This window comes from Crocuta crocuta, unplaced genomic scaffold, assembly GCF_008692635.1.
Source record: "Crocuta crocuta isolate KB4526 unplaced genomic scaffold, BGI_CrCroc_1.0 scaffold493, whole genome shotgun sequence".
NCBI classification, from domain to species: domain Eukaryota; kingdom Metazoa; phylum Chordata; class Mammalia; order Carnivora; family Hyaenidae; genus Crocuta; species Crocuta crocuta.
In genome coordinates, this window is record NW_027527377.1 from 334,393 (window position 1) to 356,070 (window position 21,678).

The 21,678-nt window shown below is 42.9% G+C and overlaps 1 protein-coding gene across 1 annotated transcript in view; it reads left to right on the top strand.

Moving 5' to 3' along the window:
- ATP10A (ATPase phospholipid transporting 10A (putative)) overlaps positions 1-21,678 on the top strand; it is a gene marked incomplete at its 5' end in the record, with an annotated part of 184,738 nt that overhangs the window by 161,207 nt on the left and 1,853 nt on the right. The window contains 7 exons of the mRNA XM_077768340.1: positions 7,231-7,415; positions 9,127-9,454; positions 12,048-12,124; positions 15,086-15,211; positions 18,978-19,178; positions 21,145-21,225; positions 21,304-21,408. Of these exons, the coding sequence (XP_077624466.1) occupies positions 7,231-7,415; positions 9,127-9,454; positions 12,048-12,124; positions 15,086-15,211; positions 18,978-19,178; positions 21,145-21,225; positions 21,304-21,408 (1,103 nt within the window). The remainder of the gene's footprint in view (positions 1-7,230; positions 7,416-9,126; positions 9,455-12,047; positions 12,125-15,085; positions 15,212-18,977; positions 19,179-21,144; positions 21,226-21,303; positions 21,409-21,678) is intronic.

Consider the following 21,678-nt stretch of genomic DNA (forward strand, 5'->3'; position numbering starts at 1 on the left):
TTTTTTAATGTTTTATTTATTTCTGAGAGAGAGACAGCATGATCAGGGGAGGGTCAGAGAGAGAGGGAGACACAGAATTGGAAACAGGCTCCAGGCTCTAAGCTGGCTGTCAGCACAGAGCCCGACACGGGGCTCGAACCCACGAACTGTGAGACCATGACCTGAGCCGAAGTCAGACACTTAACCAACTGAGCCACCCAGCCGCCCCTCCATGGCCCATTTCTTGATGTTCCATGTACTGTCCCACCAGACACCCAGTGACAACACCTGAGTTGCCTCCCTTTAAACACTGCTTCCCACTATTTTTTCGAGAAATAGACATGAGGAACAAGGCTTCTCAACCATTGATCTTGAAGGAACTCCTTCCACCTCATACCCCTAAGACAAAAAGAAATTGTTGGACTCCATAAATGGCTGCACATTACGTCTTATGAATGTTTCTTTATTTTTTAATTTATTTTTTTAATTTACATCCAAGTTAGTTAACATATAGTGCAACAATGATTTCAGGAGTAGATTCCTTAATGTCCCTTACCCATTTAGCCCCTCCCACCAGTAACCCTCTGTTTGTTCTCCATATTTAAAAGTCTTTTATGTTTTGTCCCCCTCCGTTTTTATATGATTTTTGCTTCCCTTACCTGATGTTCATCTGTTTTGTGCCTTAAATTCCTCATATGAGTGAAGTCATATGATATTTATCTTTCTCTGACTAATTTTGCTTAGCATAATACCCTTTAGTTCTATCCACATAGTTGCAAATGGCAAGATTTCATTGTTTTTGATAGCCAACTAATACTCCATTGTATATATATATACCACATCTTCTTTATCCATTCACCCATTGATGGACATTTGGGCTCTTTCCATACTTTGGCTATTGTCGATAGCGCTGCTATAAACATTGGGGTGCATGTGCCCCTTCGAAACAGCACACTTGTATCCCTTGGATACAAGTGGATAGTGCAGTTTGCTGGGCTTTAGGGTAGTTCTATTTTTAATTTTTTGAGGAACCTCCATACTGTTTTCCAGAGTGGCCGCACCAGTTTGCATTTCCCTCAGCAGTTCAAAAGAGATCCTCTTCCTCCTCATCCTCGCCAACATCTGTTGTTGCCTGAGATGTTAATGTTAGCCATTCTGACGGGTGTGAGGTGGTATCTCATTGGGGTTTTGTTTTGTATTTCCCTGATGATGAATGGTGTTGAGCATTTTTTCATGGGTCAATTGGCCATCTGGATATGAATATTTCATAGATTCAATTTGGTTGAAAAGAAAATGAGCTCATTTTTACTAAAATGCTGTTTGCTACTGTGTTCATATTAGTATTTGTAAAAGTATTTATTTTAATATTTAAAATATTTAACATTTGGTTTGTATTAAATTAGCTGAGTCTTTCTATGTGTGCTTCTGTGACCACATCATTTGTAATCATGCTGTATATACACGTACCCCATCCTGTAATGCTGGTAGTCAGATGGTATACCTAGGGCATGGAGAAACTGGAGTTCATCTCTTCATTTAATACAGAAAGGCTGTAATTCATTTGGCCTTGTTTCCTGAACAAAGGAATTGGGCTACTTTCATATCTATATATGCATACCTAATATAATATCTAATTAATCTTAATATATTTAATAGCACAATATACACGCTTTATATGATATTCTTTTTTGCCTGTGGTATCCTATAAGAGGACATGCACTGATCAAAAAAGGCCCAAGATCCAGAGGCCCAGAGACATCATGAGCAGTATTCCTGCTTAATTAATTAAATGAAATACTTGGAAACAGCTTTTTCTAGTCTGCCACATTTTGATTTACTGAGAATAGACTGTTCACATCTAGAACATGCTTCTCCAAGAGAGATAAGACCCTTGGGTGACGTGGGGGGATCCTGCTGGTCCTCCTGGTCTGAGGACAGGTTGTGCCTGTCTAACTTTTCTGACTCTTCACTGTGGGACACTTTCCCTGGAGAGCTCTGACTCTTGAATAGAGTAAAATTTGCCTTCCCAGTTCCTTCTTACAGTGGGCATTTGTCCCACCCTCTGGAGCAATGCAGATAAAATCTCTTCCCCTTTCAAGAGGGTAAGACCTTAACTGTTTGAGGATTTGGCTATGAGTCCCCAGTCTGTCCCTTCACCTGTGTTATTTCACTCCTACCTTTCCTTCTTTCAGAGTCTAGGGGCATTGGCTTGGTTGTTCAGTCCTGGCTTTATCACTTACTAGCCATGAGAGCCTGGGCAAGTGACTGTCTTTTTGACATCTCAGTTTTCTACTGCTGGGTAATAATCCTGTGGGGTGCACAGAGGGGCTGTAGTGGAGTACTGAGCGAGATACAGGCACAGGATCCCATGCTTAGCAGCATGTGGCAGTGAGTCTTACATCCTCCACATTTGTTACAGCCTGGCTGGCCTCTTCTATAAATTCCTTTTGGTCACCAGATATCCATTACCTCCCTTGTTCCCCATGCTGTATCTTTGTTAACATTTCCTGAATTTTTGACAGCCCTAGAACACCCTAAGTTCATACTGAACTTGAAAGCAACTCACCTTCCTAGATCTTTTTCAAAGGAATTGCTTTCTAGCTTGGATTCTGTAATTTTACTTGGGCAACTATGTAAACATCTAAAAGTAGAATTTTCTACTTATCCCTGTTCCAGTTGTTGTTATTGTTGTTGTTGTTGTTGTTGGGGCCTGGTCAATGTCTTGGCTGGTAGAGTTTTTCAGAATCCTTGCTCAGCCACATTCCACGTCATCCATCCTGAGGTGGATGCTTCTCTCCAGGGGTGTGTTAGATGGCTCTGAGATGAATCAGTGAACTGCCCCTAGTGGGCACCAGCAGTATCCTGAAGTCTATTCATACCTGCTGTTGAGAGCCTATTCATACACTTTCAGAAATTTTGCAGTCGTTGTTTGCTGTTCACATAAATTTTCAGAATTTTGCATAGTTTTTTTTTTCTTAAATAGTTTATTGTCAAGTTGGTTTCCATATAACACCCAGTGCTCATCTCAACAAGTGCCCTCCTCCATGCCCATCACTAATCCAGAGAAGAAATGGGCAGAAGATATGAACAGACACTTCTCCAAAGAGGACATTCAGATGGCAAACAGACACATGAAACGATGCTCAGCATCCCTCTTCATCAGGGAAATACAAATCAAAACCATACTGAGATCCTACCTCATGCCGGTCAGAGTGGCTAAAATGAACAAATCAGGAGACTCTAGATGCTGGCGAGGATGTGGAGAAACAGGCACCCTCCTACACTGTTGGTGGCAATGTAAACTGGTGCAGCCCCTCTGGAAAACAGTGTAGAGGTTCCTCAAAAAATGAACACTAGAACTCCCCTATGACCCAGCAATAGCACTGCTAGGAATTTACCCAAGGGACACAGGAGTGCTGATGCATAGGGGCACATGTACCCCAAAGTTCATAGTAGCACTCTCAACAATAGCTAAAACATGGAAAGAGCCTAAGTGTCCATCAACTGACAAATGGATCAAGAAGATGTGGTTTATCAAGAAGATGTAGAATACTACATGGCAATGAGAAAGAATGAAATCTGGCCATGTGTAGCAACATGGATGGACCTTGAGGGTGTTATGCTGAGCGAAATAAGTCAGGCAGAGGACAGCTACCATATGTTTGCACGTATAGGAGGATTAGGAGGAACTTAACGGAGGACCATGGGGGAGGAGAAGGGAAAAATAGTTGGGGAGGCGATGGGCATAGGTTTTTGATGCTGTTGGTCACTTCACATCAGTTAAGGTGCGTTTATTTGCACCACAGAAATGGGGAAATGCAGCAAATCAACTTCCCTCCTGTTAGCTGGTTGTTAAATACTTCACATCTCCTGTAGCCCAAAATATTTATGGTTCAGATGATGAAGCCTGAGCTGGAGAATGGGAAAGCCACCACCTTAGGATTTACCATAGCCTTACCCACAGTCACCGTGCTCCAGCTTCTCAGATTCATTTTTGAGAAGTGTGTAGTAAACGGTTTATATTTTTAATAACCCAAAGCCAAATACCCCTTTCTAAATCTTGTCATTTAGTTCTTTTATTAAGTAACATCAGAGAACTACAAAGGAAGGGTCACCATTTATACTGTGTTCTTGAAATTTTCTTTTCCATAATGTTCTGGCCAAGAGCCTAAATTCAAAGCATAATGTTCTGTGCACTTTCCCCAGCACTCCTGTTTGTGTTTCCAGATGTCATCTGAAACTCCTCAGTTGGTGAAATCTTCTCCCCTCCAATGAAAAGCCACCTGACATTTCATCACAGTGAAGCATAGTGGCACTTGAACCCTACTACCTGCCTTTGTTATAACACTCAAAATGCCAGGTTTTCCCAAGGCTCAGAGTGTAGAGAGCTGGCATTTACTCTGAGTCACACAGATTACATTACTAATAAGCTACCTTAGAGAGCTGAAGAAAGACACTGTGTTTCTTGATAATTTTTAAAGGACTGTCCCCTGAGATTTTTCTTTATCCTCCGCCATTTTTCATGCTGAGATAGACATCCTTCCCTAGCTGTTTTTCTGAGTTCAATAATATTCTCTGTTTGATTCAAACTTGTATGTAGAGTTTAGGATGGGTCCAATGACCCAGTCAGGGCCCAATACTTTGGCCAGTTAGCTCCTGAAATGAAGATAAAGTTAGCTTCTGAAATAACACCTTTGTTTTTAAGGTGTTAGATTTTCCCTAAAGGACTAGAATGTATCCGTGAGACCTTACTTGCTTTCTTTTCTGTTGGATATTTATCAAGGAGCTCTGGCCAAGCAGACAGTATTCAAAGATGGGGAGTCACAAATCCCTTCCGTAAGAAGTTGCCATCTAGTAAAGGATGGGTAACCAATTGAGTTAGACACAAAGTACTGCTCAGTAATGGAAGTTATCCTAGAGTAGCCATGCAGGTCAGGGGTTTGGAGCATGAAACATACAGTGCACAGAATGCTAGCTCTTCTCTCACTAACTCCCTCCCTTACCTTAGCTTTCCACATCTATATGGTATGGGTGGGTAATTGTAGTACTCACACCTTAGGGATGCTGTAGAAATTTTTGCCTGGCAATTAGTAAGCCATCAAGCTTAGCCATCATGATGATTCCATAACCATTGTTATTATTAAGTATGAACAAGATATTTTGAATACACAGAGACAGTCATGATCATCCATTGTCCTTTCCTCAGATATCTGGGAACATATCCTAGCAGAAGTGATACTTAGGATGCACTGGAGGATGTTGTCAATTCTGTTGGATAGTGAAAATAGGGAGCCAGAGACCTAGAACACACACAGACTCACCATGCTAGCACCCAGGGAGCTGCAGAAGGGGAGAAAGGCCAAGACCAGAGGGCCTTCCATTGCCTGGCTTGTCAGGGATGTGCTCACAGTGAGCATGGAACATAGCATGGTTTTATTCTGAAGCAGACTTTGAGACCCACACCCCTGTCTAGTCCTTCTCCTGAGGGCTCCATGATTCAGGCTGAGGCCAGCCTGGGTACAATATTTCCTTCTCCTTTCTGTGCCCTTCCCAAGTTCCCACTTAGACTTCTAGGACATTCAAAGGAGAAATAGGCCCAGGTCCAATACACTGCACAGGCTGCATGAGATAGAAGAGAGAAGGCTGCCACTTACCCCTGAGGGGGCTTCTGAGGAGGCACCACCCAGAGCTGGTGATGCTGTTTCCTGAGCTCAGCACTGTCTACACAGGTGTATGATTTATGAAAGTACATCGTAGGGTATATTTAAGAAATGCATGCCTTTTATAAGTGTATTATACCTTGACTCTACCCTCCCTGTACCTGCCAATTTATCTGTTCTAGGAGGAGAAAGGGAAGTGGTGTCTGTCTTAATCATTTCAGGCTGCCATTACAAAACACCACGGACTTTGGCAGGTTAAATAACAGACATTGATTTCTCACAGTTATGGAGGCTGGGAGTCCCATTTCAAATTACTGGCCATTTTGGTTCGTTAAAGGTCTGTTTTCCACTTCTCCAAAGAGGACATCCAGATGGCCAACAGACACATGAAACGATGCTCAGCATCTCTCTTCATCAGGGAAATACAAGTCAAAACCACACTGAGATACCACCTCATGCCAGTCAGAGTGGCTAAAATGAGCAAATCAGAGAACTCTAGATGCTGGCGAGGATGTGGAGAAACGGGCACCCTCCCACACTGTTGGTGGGAATGTAAACTGGTNATCCTCCTTCTGTATCTTTAAATGGTAGAGAGAGATCATCTCTCCTGTGTCTCTTATTATATGTGCACTAAGCCCATTCATAAGTATTCCACTCTTTTGACCAAATCACCTCCCCAAGGCACCACCTCTTTCNCTAAGCGAAAGTCAGACGCTTAACCGACTAAGCCACCTAGGCGCCCCTCCAAGGCACCACCTCTTAATGCCATCACCATGAGGGTTAGGGCTTCAACCTGGGAGTTTTGGGGATAGTGGTGCACATTCAGCCCATAGCAGCCTCTTATCACAGGGAACAATATGGTATAAAAGAGAAAGGCAGGGCTGATGAGGAGTCCTCAGTCAATGCTGTACTACTAGAGGGGAGATACAGACCATCTCATTATGTTGGCAACAGGAACAAAACTGAGGCTGGCCTGGAGAGCATCTTTCAGCACTGAGTAGATTCGTTCCAATATACAGAGCCCTACATAGGGAAAGCCACTGCTTATTAATTACATTTATGGCGACAGTACCTTCTGGATAACCTTGCTTTCAAGAAATAATGGGCTTGTGTGGTCTGTTTTGACAGCTAATGGTAAGCATTGCTGAGAACAAATAATGTGGATGTCATTCACCAAAAGTTTTACATGGAATGGATAATTTTCAAAGGTTTTTTATCCTTCAGAATAAGGTCATTACAAACATCTCCCCACAAGATTTGTTTCCACATGATCTATTAAGTTAAAAATTAGCTGCATGTTAAAGCATTGGAAGTGCTTTCTTGGCAAATAAACAAAGAATTGTGTTTAGTGAGTCCATTATTCTGACTCATTCTTGACTGTGTCAATTGAGAGAGCTATTGAAAGGGCTCACCACTGTCCTGAAATGATGAATTATCAAAGAGTGCTTCCACATGAGATTGGCCTCAAGCTAGTCTCAGTCTGTGGGGTTATGCCAACATCTTTGGTGTGTTGGTGATGGCATTCGTACCCCATCAGGGTCTGAGGGCATGTGAGGAGGGGGCTTATATACACTGTTGCACATTTGACCAGGTGCTACCGGGATTGAAGACCGCCTACAGGATGGAGTCCCAGAAACCATTGCTAAATTGCGTCAAGCAGGCCTGCAGATTTGGGTTCTCACTGGTGACAAACAAGAAACAGCCATTAACATTGCATATGCCTGCAAACTGCTGGACCATGATGAGGAAGTCATCACCCTGAATGCTGAATCCCAGGTATGTAGGTTTCCAGGAGCCCATGCTTTACCTGGGGCAGCTTCATACCCAACTAGCCCCCACAGCAACAGGAATGTCTTCTGTTTCTGGCAACTGCTGTGAGACAAGTCTTTGCCCTCTACCTCTGTTTACACCTATGTTGTGTTGTCATTGTCTAGGAAGGTGTGGAATTTGTTGGAATTTCTTAATTTCAAAGGGATATACATCTGGACTTATTAATGCTAAGTTTGATTTGTTTTTCCCTGACCTATCCATGTCAACAACATTGGAGAATTCTTCTATGAGGTCACATGAGCCAGGGAACCAGTCCATTCAGCACTGATGTACTCAGGACAGGATCAATTGTCTAATGGATATCCCACTGTACACTGAGGGTTTTCATCCAGTCACATTTATCTATTTAAATCCTCAAGTATGTAGGGATTATCGACTTCTCATAAAGACCTGGTCTGGACTCCTTGAGTGAGTTCCTACTTGAAACATCTTTTTGAAATAGATGAGGTCCAGTACGTCAACTTTTCTTTTAAAAAAATTTTTGTAAATTTTTTTAATGTTTATTTATTTTTGATAGAGAGACAAAGAGAGAGACAGAATGTGAACAAGGGGAGGCACAGAGAGAAAGGAGACGCAGAATCCGAAGCAGGCTCCAGACTTTGAGCTGTCAGCACAGAGCCTGATGTGGGGCTCAAACTCACAAAGTATAAGATCATGACCTGAGCCAAAGTCAGATGCTTAACCGACTGAGCTACCCAGGTGCCCCTAATAATATTCTTTTAATATTTATTTATTTTTGAAAGAGAGAGAGATAAAATGCACATGAGTGGGTGAGGGGCAATGAGAGAGGGAGGGAGACACAATCCGAAGCAGGCTCCAGGCTCTGAGCTGTCAGCACAGAGCCCAACGCAGGGCTTGAACTCACAAACCATGAGATCATGACCTGAGCCAAAGTCTTGTCTCACTAACTTTTCTAAATACCAGAGGTCCTTAATAAGCACTTGCCGAACACAACTGGATTTTCAGGGTGTATTGGAGGATATTGATTGCTTCCCCAGTGAGCTCACTGTCTATAAAGGGCCAAGAACTACATGTCTTCCCTGGAGTGTGTTTGTTCTTGGAAACATTTGTCTTTCTTATGTCCCCTGACCCCTCAGGTTCCCCATTAAATTTTCCTATTTCTGGAATTAAGATACAGTTTTGGAAGGGCATTGCCAATAAAAGCCTTTTTTATGCTTTTTAAAAAATTTATTTCCCTGGTCAACTGGAGACTTTAGGGAAACACTGATAATTACAGTTCCTTCCTTAGAGGATAATATAGCAAAGACTTTTAAAGGGCTTTGTACCTCATGAGAAAACAAGAAGGCTGAGTAAAGGCCTCAGAGAGCTATGGAGAAGTACATATAAGGCTGTCTTACCAGCTAGCAGGTTAGCCACATACAGTCAGGCCTTCCAAAGTGAAGATATTCCTATATATATATTATATATTCCTATATATCCTCCACGTAGTAAAATGGGCAATAAAGTAGAATCTTATCAAAACCCTACACAAGCTCATCCTCTTCAATGTGGAAAGTCTTCATCTTCAACTAACTTCCCAGTTTCAGGAGAGAAGCCTTCTGGGCAGAGCCTGCAGCCTGGTACTCTTGAGATTATCAGACTATGAGTGTCAAGGAAGGTAAACTAATCTGTGGCTGTCCTCTCATGTCCATTTCAGGAGGCCTGTGCGGCCCTGCTAGACCAGTGCCTACACTACGTGCAGTCCAGGAGCCCCCGCAGTGCCCCTGAGAAGACCACAGACAACGTGAGCGTGGGGTTCTCCTCTCTCTGCCCGCCCTCCACGTCCACCACCTCTGGCCCCAGCCCGAGCCTCGTGATCGATGGGAGAAGTCTGGCCTACGCCCTTGAGAAAAACCTAGAAGACAAATTTCTCTTTCTCGCTAAGCAGTGCCGGTCAGTCCTTTGCTGTCGCTCAACACCTCTGCAGAAGAGTATGGTGGTGAAACTGGTCAGAAGCAAGCTCAAGGCCATGACCCTGGCCATAGGCAAGTATCCAGGCTAGCCAGGAAGGGCCCTGTGTGAATGAGTATCCCCCATCTTGTGCAGCTGCTTCCTCTGGATTCATCCTGCATTTTCTGGTCCTTCTATGCTATCCTGTAAGATGCGGAAACACTTCCTTGCTTTTTTTCCTATTCATAAAATCACACCCGATGCAATAAAATAGGCAGCCTGTTTGAAATACAAAATGTAGTATTGAAAACCACAAAATATGGTAGCAACAGTTTTAGCTATATATAGGAAGCCAGTAATACAATGGTGGTCTAAGAAGACAGAATTTATATACTGTTTCCTGCAAGATGGAAGACTAGAGATCTGCTATTCCTGGCAGCCTCGGCCACAGCAGAGCCCTGCATGCTAACCATTACCCCAGAATACCTTAGAAAGAAGGTCCTTTGCAGGTATTTCTGGTCACTGTGACCCTACTGGAGTCCCAAGACCCCATAATGCTGCAAGAGCCCAGAGACTTGATGGTGATCAGAATTCCCATTGCCTCCTTTCCTTTGAACTTTGCTGATTGTTCCAAGACAACCATGTCATTAAATGAACCTATCATAAGCACGTGAATAGTTGCTAAATCTTACATCATTTCTTTAAGGATTGTGCATCTAATGGTGGCTTTTCCTTGTAGACTGTTGGCCTGGAGAGCCTTCTAGGCTTCTCTCCAGTGCTACTTGGTTCTCACCTGTCTCCTCCCAGGGCATCATCCCCACTCACATCTGGTTGTGGTCTGGTCTCCAGCCAGGTTCAGGGACTCAGTAGCACCATTTGCTGGTGAGGGCTGGGAACGACTGCAGGTAGCCTGGGGAAAGGAGTGATCTCCTTGACCCCCAGATATCAAAATTTTTTGTCTCCCTGAATATAGAATGCATACCTAGGTGAGATTTTGTTTTGAAATAAAGGGTCCTCACTAATCAATAATAATTGTAGTTTTTTCTGCAAAAGGTCTGTGACAGCCCCTCCTTGTTGATGTGGTGATCTCTCACCTCTCACATTAGGACAAGTTGAGGTTGGTGTAGAACCTGGGTCTGAGGTCGGGGGGCCTTAATGGGGTTGTCATGAAGACAGCTCTATACATCCTGAGGGTTGTGGTAACCACTAAGGGGAGTGAGATGATCACAGATGTGAATACATGTTGAACTATGACTCCCTGGTGCAGGCTGTGGGAAGTCTCCATGCATAGGCCCTTTCCAAGGGAGGCTATCATCATACTACCTTTGCCCCCATGTGTCTAGAGTGGCCTTCAGAGCTCCCCGAGCAAGTGTTGTAGGTGCTGAGGAGTGTTCAAGCTGAGTGCAGGCTTCTCTGAGCAACTCTCAGTGGTGACATGAGGACCATGTCTCCTGGCAAGGTTGATGTAAGACATGAATGAGTAAACTACATTTTCAAAGCTTGATCAGTGCCTGGCTCAGTCACTGAATCACTGATGTATGGTATTCATTTTTTAAAAATGGAGGTAAGTCTTAGTTGGTTACAAAGAAAAGAAAAAACAAAATAGAATCTCAAAAGGGAAAGGGAAAGTAATTACCCATCAGGACTTTGGCTCATTTCTTTGACCATGAGTGAAAGCATTGATGGCACCTATTCCCAGGTGTCTAGGAGTTAATAATATAGAGAACATTGTTACCTACCATATCTCACTTTGTTTGGGACATTCTGGGAAAAGCTGCAGAGATGTTATTACTTCACAGAATTTCAGTTGTGTCAATTTCAGTATTGACTAATCACTCATGTTGGGCCAGTGCAATAAAGAACAGAAAAATCATAGGACAGAGATATTCTGTAGCCACATTATGGATCACTATAACTTGTGTATCTGCACTTTTTGCACATTTGAAACTTGGGAGGTACTCTGGGATTTGGGCCCTTCTACTGCCCCATTCCAAGAATGGTAATTGTCGCTTAGTGACAAAGACTTTTAAGTCTCTGCTTGCTTTTCCCTGAAGGTACTGAGAGCTCTGACCTATGTTTTATGTTCCTAACCATTTTCTGTCACCAGTTTGACTGAACAAATAGAAGTTCTTCTTTATCACATCTTTAAAGGGTCCACGGCATACACAATAGCTAATAAGCTAACTGGTAATCAGTGTACAAAAAGAGCTCTACAGTTTGCTGGGCATAATTTAACCTCCTTTGTTCAGTTCAGAAAGCCAGCCACTCATGTTAGCATGAATTAGAATAGACTTGACTGATGCTGTACATCAGATAAAGGCTAGAGTTCGGTAAGTAATAATAATGATGATGATAGCATCTTTATTATGGCAGACATTGTGTTAAGGGCTCTCTGTATAGGTATATGAGTCAATAATGTAGAGTAAATACTAAGTAAAATGGTTACCATGTGAGCCTGCTTTCTGAAACAACTCTTGATATGATAGGCAATACCATACCTCACACCATGTTTTTTTCTGACAGCTTAACTCAATTTTCCTGGGGCAGACTCTGCACTGCCTCTTCCTCACTCATCCCCATGACCCTTTCACAGGACTCAGCCCAATAGGGACCCCATGAAGATCCGTCAAGCCGTTTGATTCTGTGCACCTCAACTCAAACGATTCTTCCTGCCTATGCTGTTTCTAGGAGATGGAGCCAATGATGTCAGCATGATCCAGGTGGCAGATGTGGGTGTGGGAATCTCGGGCCAGGAGGGCATGCAGGTAAAGACCGATCAGGCCTGTTCTATATGTCCAAGTGGCCCACTGGCATACCTTGCCATGAGCTTTATCCAACAAGCAAAAGGGTTGACCTTTAATAAAATATGAATGTTGTAAGCCAGTAGTAGAAGGTGGAAGGTAGCTAGTTCTTCATGTTTATGAAGAGTAAAAAGCTTTGCCTATGTCTATAAGTATATTTTTGTGAAATAAGTGAAGCAGAGTGAGGAAAGGTGAGTCATCACCTTTTCTCTGGCTATTTGCGGCTCATCCTTGGAAGGGATATTTTGCTGTTCCTGAACACTGGAGATAACCATTTGAAAAAATGAGTCAGCTGTAGGACTTTTGGAATCTGGTATAAATATGGAAAGTAGCCATCTTGACTCACATGAAAATTAGTCTCTGTCTTTTTCATTTGTCACTATGTTGGTTCTCAACATGTGATTCAGATGTTGAACAACCGAGTTAATTAAAATAACTTTCTTCTGGATGTAGTATCACAACAATTTCTAACATTTAAGTTTGAGTCATGACATTTTTTTAACTTGCTGAAGACTTTAGAGAACAATCTATCCTGTTTTCTTCCCCTAAAAAATCCAGATGTAGGTTACCATTTAGTAATTGGTTGGTTCATTAATTGTTGCAATCAGTAATTAGTCGTTGAATACTTACATGTGCCAGGCCTGTGCAGAACTCCTTAATTTCCTTATGTGATGTGAAAATAACAGTAAGATGGGAAGTTCTGAGCTAGAAACACAGTATTTCCCTCTTGGCCCATCCTCAACACATACCTTACTCTCCTACTCTCATCTGACCTGAGTCACTGTGCTCTGTTATTTGTGTGGTTTTAATTTTTCCATGAAACTAAAAATGAAGCCCAGGGTTGGTCCCATCCCTGCCTTTTAGCACTGTGTGCCCAGGGGAAGGAGGTGGGGTGGTGAATGGATGAACATAGTCATAATAATTAGTTCATTTTGACATTTTCATTATCACCTCCATTGCATCTGTTTCATATAGCAAAAACCTGAACAGGGCAGTGCCTCTAAATAGTATATGCAAGAGAAATGCACCAAGTAAATACATTTTGTATGAAAGAAGGTCAGGTTTGTGGATTGGGAAGGGACCGAGCTGCCACCACTACTCACTTACTGAAGGCAGGGGCAATAGAAATCCATGATTCAAACCATACGAGTAGTGATGGGAACAGTCAAGCTATAGGGCACATACTGAGACAAAGTTTCGAGTGGGTATAACTTCTAGGTAGGATGTTGTTGGACACTTCTGCATTTATTTAAAGCCACATTTCTTATTGAGGATGTATTAAGTAAGATGACGATAAGGCCTGATACCTTTTCTTATTGTTCTAAGTGCTCAGGTTCCCAGAGAATATTTCCCTTCTTGCATTTTAGTCCAGTAAGCAAAGGTGAGCCCTTTGGAAGATGGACTTTGTGGGATGCTTTGGTAACAGTGACACTGGGGATCTGAGCAGATTGAGAATGGGTGAGAATGTTTGGAGCTTCCAAGCTTATCCAAGATGGGAGAAGCTATCCTAGTTGAGCAAAGGAGATCCTGCATCTCCAAGAAGCTTGGTCTTCATGGGGTCATCTGGTTCACCATGTTTATTGAACATTTCATGGGGCCAGGAACTGACTCAGAACTCAGGATTCAGGTTGATCACAACCTCTGCTATCCTGGCTCTCATGGAATGTCCAGAAAAAAGCTGGGAAGACAGATACGTATTTTAAATGTTCATAAATAGTCACAATTTTAATAAATGCTGTCAAAGAGAAAAACTAGTTTCTGCATGGAGGATCTAACTTAGCTGGGAGCCACCTTGACAGAGGGACAAGTGGTGGGTTTGGGGCCTAGATTTGGAGGCAGAAAAGAATAGCAGAAGGCTGGAGATGAATACACAAAGCCCTCCAAACCCAGTGATGACAGGAAAAGTACAGAAACAGGATTTGCCTTGAAATCCTTAGCTTTTGATTCAGAAAGCAGACATTCAAAGGCTTCACGCTTTTTTGCATGTATAATAACATTATTCTGATTCACAGAATGGACCACATCAAGCATGATCTACTAATTTCTAGGAGTTATTTGACTATAGGGAAATAAATGAAGCAGACTTACATTTTTGTATTGAACAATCCCCCAAAGATAGGCAGAAATCTGTCTCTTCCTGACATTTTCTTTGACTCTTTTTCCCAAATAGAGAAATTCATTATATGGTGGGGTCTAAGTTATTGTGGGTGCAAAAGATGCAATTTGGATGGCATTTATCTGGCCCAGTTAGTTTAATTGTATACAGCATGATGCTAAGTGAAGTGAGAGGAAGCTTCCACCCCCAGTCATCTTTCCTGTCCATGGAGGAAACCTGCTATCCCCACTCTCTTCTGGGTGAGGTGGACACCCATTGCCCTTTAGCAGCTTCTTGGGACTGGGTTATGTGAAGGCCTGCAGAGCCATGGGCTTGGCCTTGCTAATCACGTGTGGCTTCTGAGGAGAAGGACCCAAAACATACCTACCAGGATGGGCAACTGCCAGGATGCATACAAAAGGGCAGCTTTGGTTCCATCTCTGGGTTGAGATCCTAATATGAATAAAACATCAAAGGGTGGAGAATAGCAGGGAAACGGTGCATCTCTGGGTTTTTGTTTTTGATTTTTGCTTGTTAATGGAAGCATGGGAAAACAAAAACTTGGAAAATCAATTACATATATTTTAAATCTTAAATGAGTTCTATAAAATGATATCCCTGAACTAGAGCACTTGTTGAGATTGATTTTTTTTTTTAATTGAGGGAGATAATAAGGGAAATCATGGTAAAGTGAGCCTTGGCCAGTCACACATACATTGTGTTTGAAACTGGATTTATCCATGCATGTTTGCCTTGTATTTGGGGAAGATAGGACAGATCTTAGGTGGAATAAGGTGTCAACAATAACAGGTACTTCTCTCCCTTTCAAGGCAGTGATGGCCAGTGACTTTGCAGTGCCGAGATTTCGATACCTTGAGAGACTCTTAATTGTTCATGGACATTGGTGCTATTCCCGACTTGCCAACATGGTGCTGTACTTCTTCTACAAAAATACAGTAGGTATTTGACACTTCTGGTTTCTAGAGTTTTTGAATCAAAGAGCCTTAGCTGAGATTTATTGGACCATCACCTGAATGTGGCCAGCAGGCCATCGCAAGGCTTCATGTCGGTTTCATCCTCCTCAGTCTTTGTAAACTTCCCCCATTCCTGGCCTGGCTTTGCATCCTATAAGCTCAGAAATCTAACTCACAGGCACATGAGAGTAACTGCACCTTTAAGGAAGTAAGTTGTGGAAACAGATGGATCAAATAAGAATGCCCACTTACTGCTTTATAGTAAGTGGGGGGAATCATGAAGTACAGTGGTTTGCACAAGGTCCCACAGCTAGTGAATAGTCAAGGCAGCATTTAACCCCAGTTCATATGTCTCCCAACTCTTAACCCCTCTGTTTATGTGTTTCTTAGGAGCAGACTGCTGAGGTGTCCACAGACAGGAGTCCTCTAATCAGTGCTCACTCTACAGCAGTCAGGGAAATCCAGTGACAAGTAGAAGTGTATTGGCAGTCCTGGAATCAGAATGACAGGACTTAGTTATGCCCTGATCCCAGTATTGAACAGCCTCTGTTGAAACATACCCACACTGGGCCAGTGTGCCAGTCCCCTAGGTAGAATGCAGGCTTAGGGCCCAGGGAATGGGGCCACCAATAGGGTCTTGCCACGTTCTCCTTTGCTGGTAGGGCAGATGTGCCCCCTTCTGTCCAGCTCAATCTGTAGTTGACCCTCCCATTGGGTCATGCCCAAGCTGGCTGATGACAGTTCTGTCTCTCCAGAGGCTCTAATCCAGGGCCCTTCTCAACTTCATGTTGATCCTAACTCTTAGTTCTTTAATACTAAGTCTTTGGCAGACAAACATCTTTTTCCATAGCCCTCCAGGATGGATGCCATGGCCATTTCTGAACCCTGCCTTTCTTGTAGGTGAGGGGTAGACATTCTACTATGAAGTTGCTGAGTGGGTAGATGTTGCTCTTGTCTCTAATAGCTTGTGACTGAATGTACAAATAGACAAAATAAACTCTTGGTGTAAGCGATCTTTCAGGGTAGTCCCACTAATCGACCACAGGATACCACAATTTCAGTGTCAATGTCCTATACTCTTCACTGTACAGAAGATTTTTATCTTGATGAGGTCCCAATAGTTTTTCTGTTTCCCTTGCCTCTGGAGATATGTTGACTAAGAATTTACTATAGCCTATACTCTTCTGAAAAAGAACAAAATAAACAATAATGTAAAAGATATATTTCTTATTTCCTTCCCATTAATTCCATTTAAAAATAATGCTAAGTCTAAACTGCCATAAGTGTGTCTCTTGTTCATGTTCTTGTTTGTTCTGGAGATTTAAACCTACCTATCTTTCCCAACCCTCTTGTCCCCTCACCCTCACCCTCACTCATTTTCAAAATGTCTTCTAGCAAAATGATACTCAGGACCAGTCAGGGCATGTCTGATTGGTAAGTAGGGTCCTGGAAATTAATTCAGATTAGGTTCTGCCTAGGATTCTGTCCAATCAATTCTGTGTCACGCTGCCTTTGGCCTTGCCTGTTTTCTTCCAACCACCTGACATTACATCCCTAGAACTGAGGCCCCCATTCATGTTGCAAACTTAGAAGTTCCTAGTTCCCAAAGAGGTGAATGGGTGCGTGAGTACAGATGAGTGGGGCTGGGCAGATGGCACCCTAGCTCTGTTTCTGTCATTAATTAGCTGTGCAATCTTGAGCAAGTTATTTGCTTTCTAGGGATTTTTCTGATTGTTTTCTGAAAACAAAACATGGGAGTTGAGCACTGCTGTCTCTAATAATTCATGAAAATTTCTCAGACTGAGGGAAAGAAATTCACCATTTCAGTTGCAAATGAGTGCCAGAATCACTACCTGAAGGGGCACAGCCTCCAGCCTGCCATGATGAGTCTGTCTTTGTGGAGGGAATGGAAGGAGGAGGAGGTGCATGTCTTTATTCCATATAAGATACAGGGCCTCTGTTAACAAGCTCTTAATCTAGTTGAGAAGTGCAAAGATAATCACCCTGCCTCCCAAAGTGAGAAATCATTAGTTTTAGGAGAGAAGGAAAGTTTCCATAGTAAAAATAGTTTGGGAAGAAGGCTTTTTGGTACTATAGGGGGGAAAAAATCTCAATTATTTAAGTACTTTTCCTCCTCTTTCTCTTGACTCCAGTTGCTCATTGATGACTCATTAGGCTGAGCCTGTGGGGGTGGGTGAAAGTCAGCCATGGGAGTGAGAAGGGAAGAAAGTCAATGAAAAACCCAAGTTTGTAAGTTTTCAGTATGGAAGGGAAAAGTTGCATTAAGTCATAGACTGAAACAGGACTTGGAGGAAATGCGTCATTTTTTTCTGATCTTCAGAGCTAGCCATTTTCAGGTCCAGAAACCAAAGCTCAGAGAAGTTAAGTGACTGAGTCAAAGTCAGCAGGAGACAGGGACAGCTCCAGAATCAAAACCCAGGCCATTACCTATGGTCCCCAGCAGAAAATGTTCTTCCACCATGTTCTGTCCTGGAAGTGTCGATGCCTTCCAGGCCCAGACCCACAAGTACTGAACTAGTTGGGTTTATTACTCATACAATGACCATAGTCAAGTCACTTAACATATTGGACCTGAGTTTCCTTTTCTCTAATTGCAATAAATACACTGGCCCTGCTTGAACCTCAGAGAAAATAACTGTACTGTTAACTATAACAACAACAAATCATAAGTGAGTACCTATTGTGTACAATTTCTTGTAAGTATTTTAAATACAACAACCCACAGTTAAGTACCATTGGGATGCCCATTTCATGGACAAGGACACTGAGGTAGAAAGGGGTTAAATGATCTGTGCCAAATTGTACAACTGATAAGTGTTAAGTGCTTTGCTATCACTAAATTGCCATGCCCTCATGTAAATACACTCAAGCCACTGATGTTCGGTGATAGTGGGAAGAGATCCACACAACTCCTACTGAGCATGGACTTGAAGAGGCTGTTAAACCTCCCGGTCCTCACTTTCCTATTTAGCAAAACGGAGGTAGATGTAAGAACCAGTGATAATAACTACAGCTCACTGCCAGCAGAGTGCCTGGGTGTATATCAGGACTTGGTCAAGGCAGCAGTGTTAGTAGCATCACTGACTTTGCAGTCATGCTTATATGTGTCCTGTTGCTGTGGGAATCAATAATTGCCTGCTGTTTCTCATCAGAAAGGGTATGTGACTAAAGAGAGAGGCAAGATCTGCGATGTAGCACAGGTAGGTTTGGTTTAGGATCACAGAAGAGAGGTGCTAGGGAAGAAGCTGCAATGGGTGAAGAACACAGCTGACCGTTTTGAAATGTGAACAACCCTAAACCCTGCTGGAATTTTATGAGGAATTCTTCTACTCAGCTGGGCTTTATCTCAGCTGCCCATGGGAACAAGATATAAGGAATTTGTCCTGTGGAGTTAAGGGACTTTCAGGAAAGGCCTAACCAGCACTTTCATAAGTGCTCAGTAAATGCTTGTTCCATCCAATTTGCATTTCTTATAGGCTAGTACCAGTGTCCTCTCTCCATGGGCTCTCCTTGGGAATTTTCATCTCCCATTGCTGGTCCTTCATGCTCAAGGAAATGAGGAGGGAGAGACAGAGGGCAACAGGGGTAGGGCTGTCTTTGGAGGAAATTGTTGTCAATAATTTCAATCTTTTTAGTCAAATTTTGCAAAACTCTTAGATCCTTTGGATGAGAATCTGCAGGGACAGCTAAGAATTGCTTATCCCCATTCTTCCTTTCTTGATTTCAGATGTTTGTGGGCCTCCTGTTTTGGTTCCAGTTTTACTGTGGCTTCTCAGCATCTGCCATGATTGACCAATGGTATCTGATCTTCTTTAATCTGCTCTTCTCGTCACTTCCCCAGCTTGTGACTGGGGTGTTGGACAAGGATGTGCCAGCTGATGTGCTGCTGACTGAACCACAGCTCTACAAGAGTGGTCAGAACATGGAGGTGAGGTTCTCCTCCTGTACCCACTTCCTATCTCTTGACCGCCCCACCCTCCATGTTCACCTTACAGAAAGTGGAAGTCTCCACACCTCCCTTTAAATGGACACCCTGGGAGAAATTGTTAGAATTTTGGAAAATGACCAGTGGGAGGTAAAAAATGGATTCTGTCTACTTGATTGTCCTGTGCATTAAGTAGAGCAAGGTTATTGGTTGGAGTGATGATATACTGTGTACTGGCATATGCATATGTCCAAACCCATCAAGATGTGTACATTAAATATGTGCAGCTTTTGTGTATCAATTTACCTCAATAAAGCTTAGAAAAGAAAAAAAGAGGGAGCTTTAAAGAAAAAATATAGTGAGGTGAAAACTGTATCTACACTACGAATCCCCAGGAGCTCAAGGAAAATACACTTGGAATTGAAATCAGGGCCAGGTGGCTGGCTCCTGAGCAGGGATTTTTCTAGTTTCTTTTTTTTCTTTGCTTTTCTTTTTTCTTTTTTCTTTTTCCTTTTTTCTTTTTCTTCTTCTTCTTTTTTTTTTTTGATTTTTTTTTTTTTTAACATTTATTTATTTTTGAGAGATAGAGACAGAGCACAAGCAGGGGATGGGCAGAGAGAGAGATACAGAATCTGAAGCAGGCTCCAGGCTCTGAGCTGTCAGCACAGAGCCGGATGCAGGGCTCGAACGAACAAACCATGAGATTGTGACCTAAGTCAAAGTCAGATGCTTAACCCACTGAATCACCCACATGTCCCAGAGGAGGGCTTTTTCTAAAACAACCTCTTATGCCCCACCCACAGTGTGATTTATTTTGAATGGGACTTAACCAGAAGATAAACCCATGGAGAAAACATTGAGAGAATAAGTGAATGCAAACAGATATAAATACATGTTTACATCAATACACCACATAGATTGACATGCTAATTACCAGTTAGTCTACCACCATTTAAAGTAGGCCTTCTAAGTGTTTCTCCTTGCTAGTTGGAATCATCATATGTATGACAGTGGAATAGACCTCCCTATCTCTTACAACAGTGTCTAATTGAAAATTTGTTTACTTTTGAGTTCACTTCCCCTGATCACCCTCATTGACACTGAGTTCCCCTTGAGGTAGGTCCGGGGGAGGGAGAGATGGGGGTTGGGCTGCAGGGTAGGGGCTACTAAGGGTTTGGCTGATAAGGAGGGCCTCTGATTGTTAACTGTCAGTGGGGAAATTCCTGCGCTCAGCTGGGCCTCCTATCCTCAGCTTGTGGGCTGAGGCTAGCCTAGGGAACCAGACACAGGACATTTGTCCTGTGAAGCTAGGGAACTGAAGGAAGGGCCTAGCCAGCACTTTCTTAATTGCTCAGTAAATGCCCATTCAGTCCAATCTACATTTCCTGCAGGCCAGAACCAGCCCCAGTTGCTCAGGAACTCAGAGTCCAGTACACATTTGGTTCCCCAGTTAATGAAGGCTTGTTCAGTCCATATCAAGGTCATTTTTGCCATCAGTGTACAGCTTTTTTATTTTAACATTAAATATACCCATAATCTAATTTTTAAAAACTCACTTTTCAGAAACATTTTAGGAGACCCACCAACAGAGGGTGCAAAATCCTTACAGAGTAGGAGTAGAGGGACTCAAATTGGAGCAAGATGTCCAGAATTTGAGCTGCTATGTCTACCCTAGGAAAATGCTCCCCACAGGCTTTAGAAAGTGGTTTTATCTGTCTACTGTAGGCCTAGAACTACTGTAGCTGGTCTTATGTACGATGCTCTCAGTGATCAACTCAGCTGGATGCCTCTGCAGACACTTGTGTTGTGTTTTTTCCTCAGGCCTCTGGGACTTCATGCACTGAAAGTCCTGAATTAGCAAGTTGCCCTAAGGTGCTTATCTTGTGCATTAATGGCCCTGTAGCTACTGGAAAACATCATTTGAAGAGATGTACACTTCCCTGTAATCTTGCTTATTTTTGTGTCTCAGGAATATCGGCCACGCACGTTCTGGTTAAACATGGCTGATGCTGCCTTCCAGAGCCTGGTTTGCTTTTTCATTCCTTACCTGGTAAGTTGGCACCTGGCACAGTCTTTCTTATCAGCTTCATCCTGTGAACCACAGACACAGGATACTGCTGTCTTTCAGGCCTACTATGATTCGGACACAGATGTGTTTACCTGGGGGACCCCCATCACGGCAATCGCGCTGTTCACCTTCCTCCTGCACCTTGGTATTGAAACCAAGACCTGGGTAAGTGCTTTGAGTATGATCCCAAGGGGTACTGATGCTGCAGGCTCCACACTCCCAGGCAGATTCCATGACTTCTAGAAGGTTTCTGAGCAGACAGGTTACTGCAATGTTAGTCTCACTGTGGAGAAGGAAAATAAATACATGGGCCTGACATATGTATGGAGCCCCTAGTGTGGGTACTGTTGCATCCTGACACAAACACTTTACCTGGGCAACATTAAACTCCTTCCTGCCCTCTCTCCCTTCCTCCTCCATCTCCTGCCCCCCCCC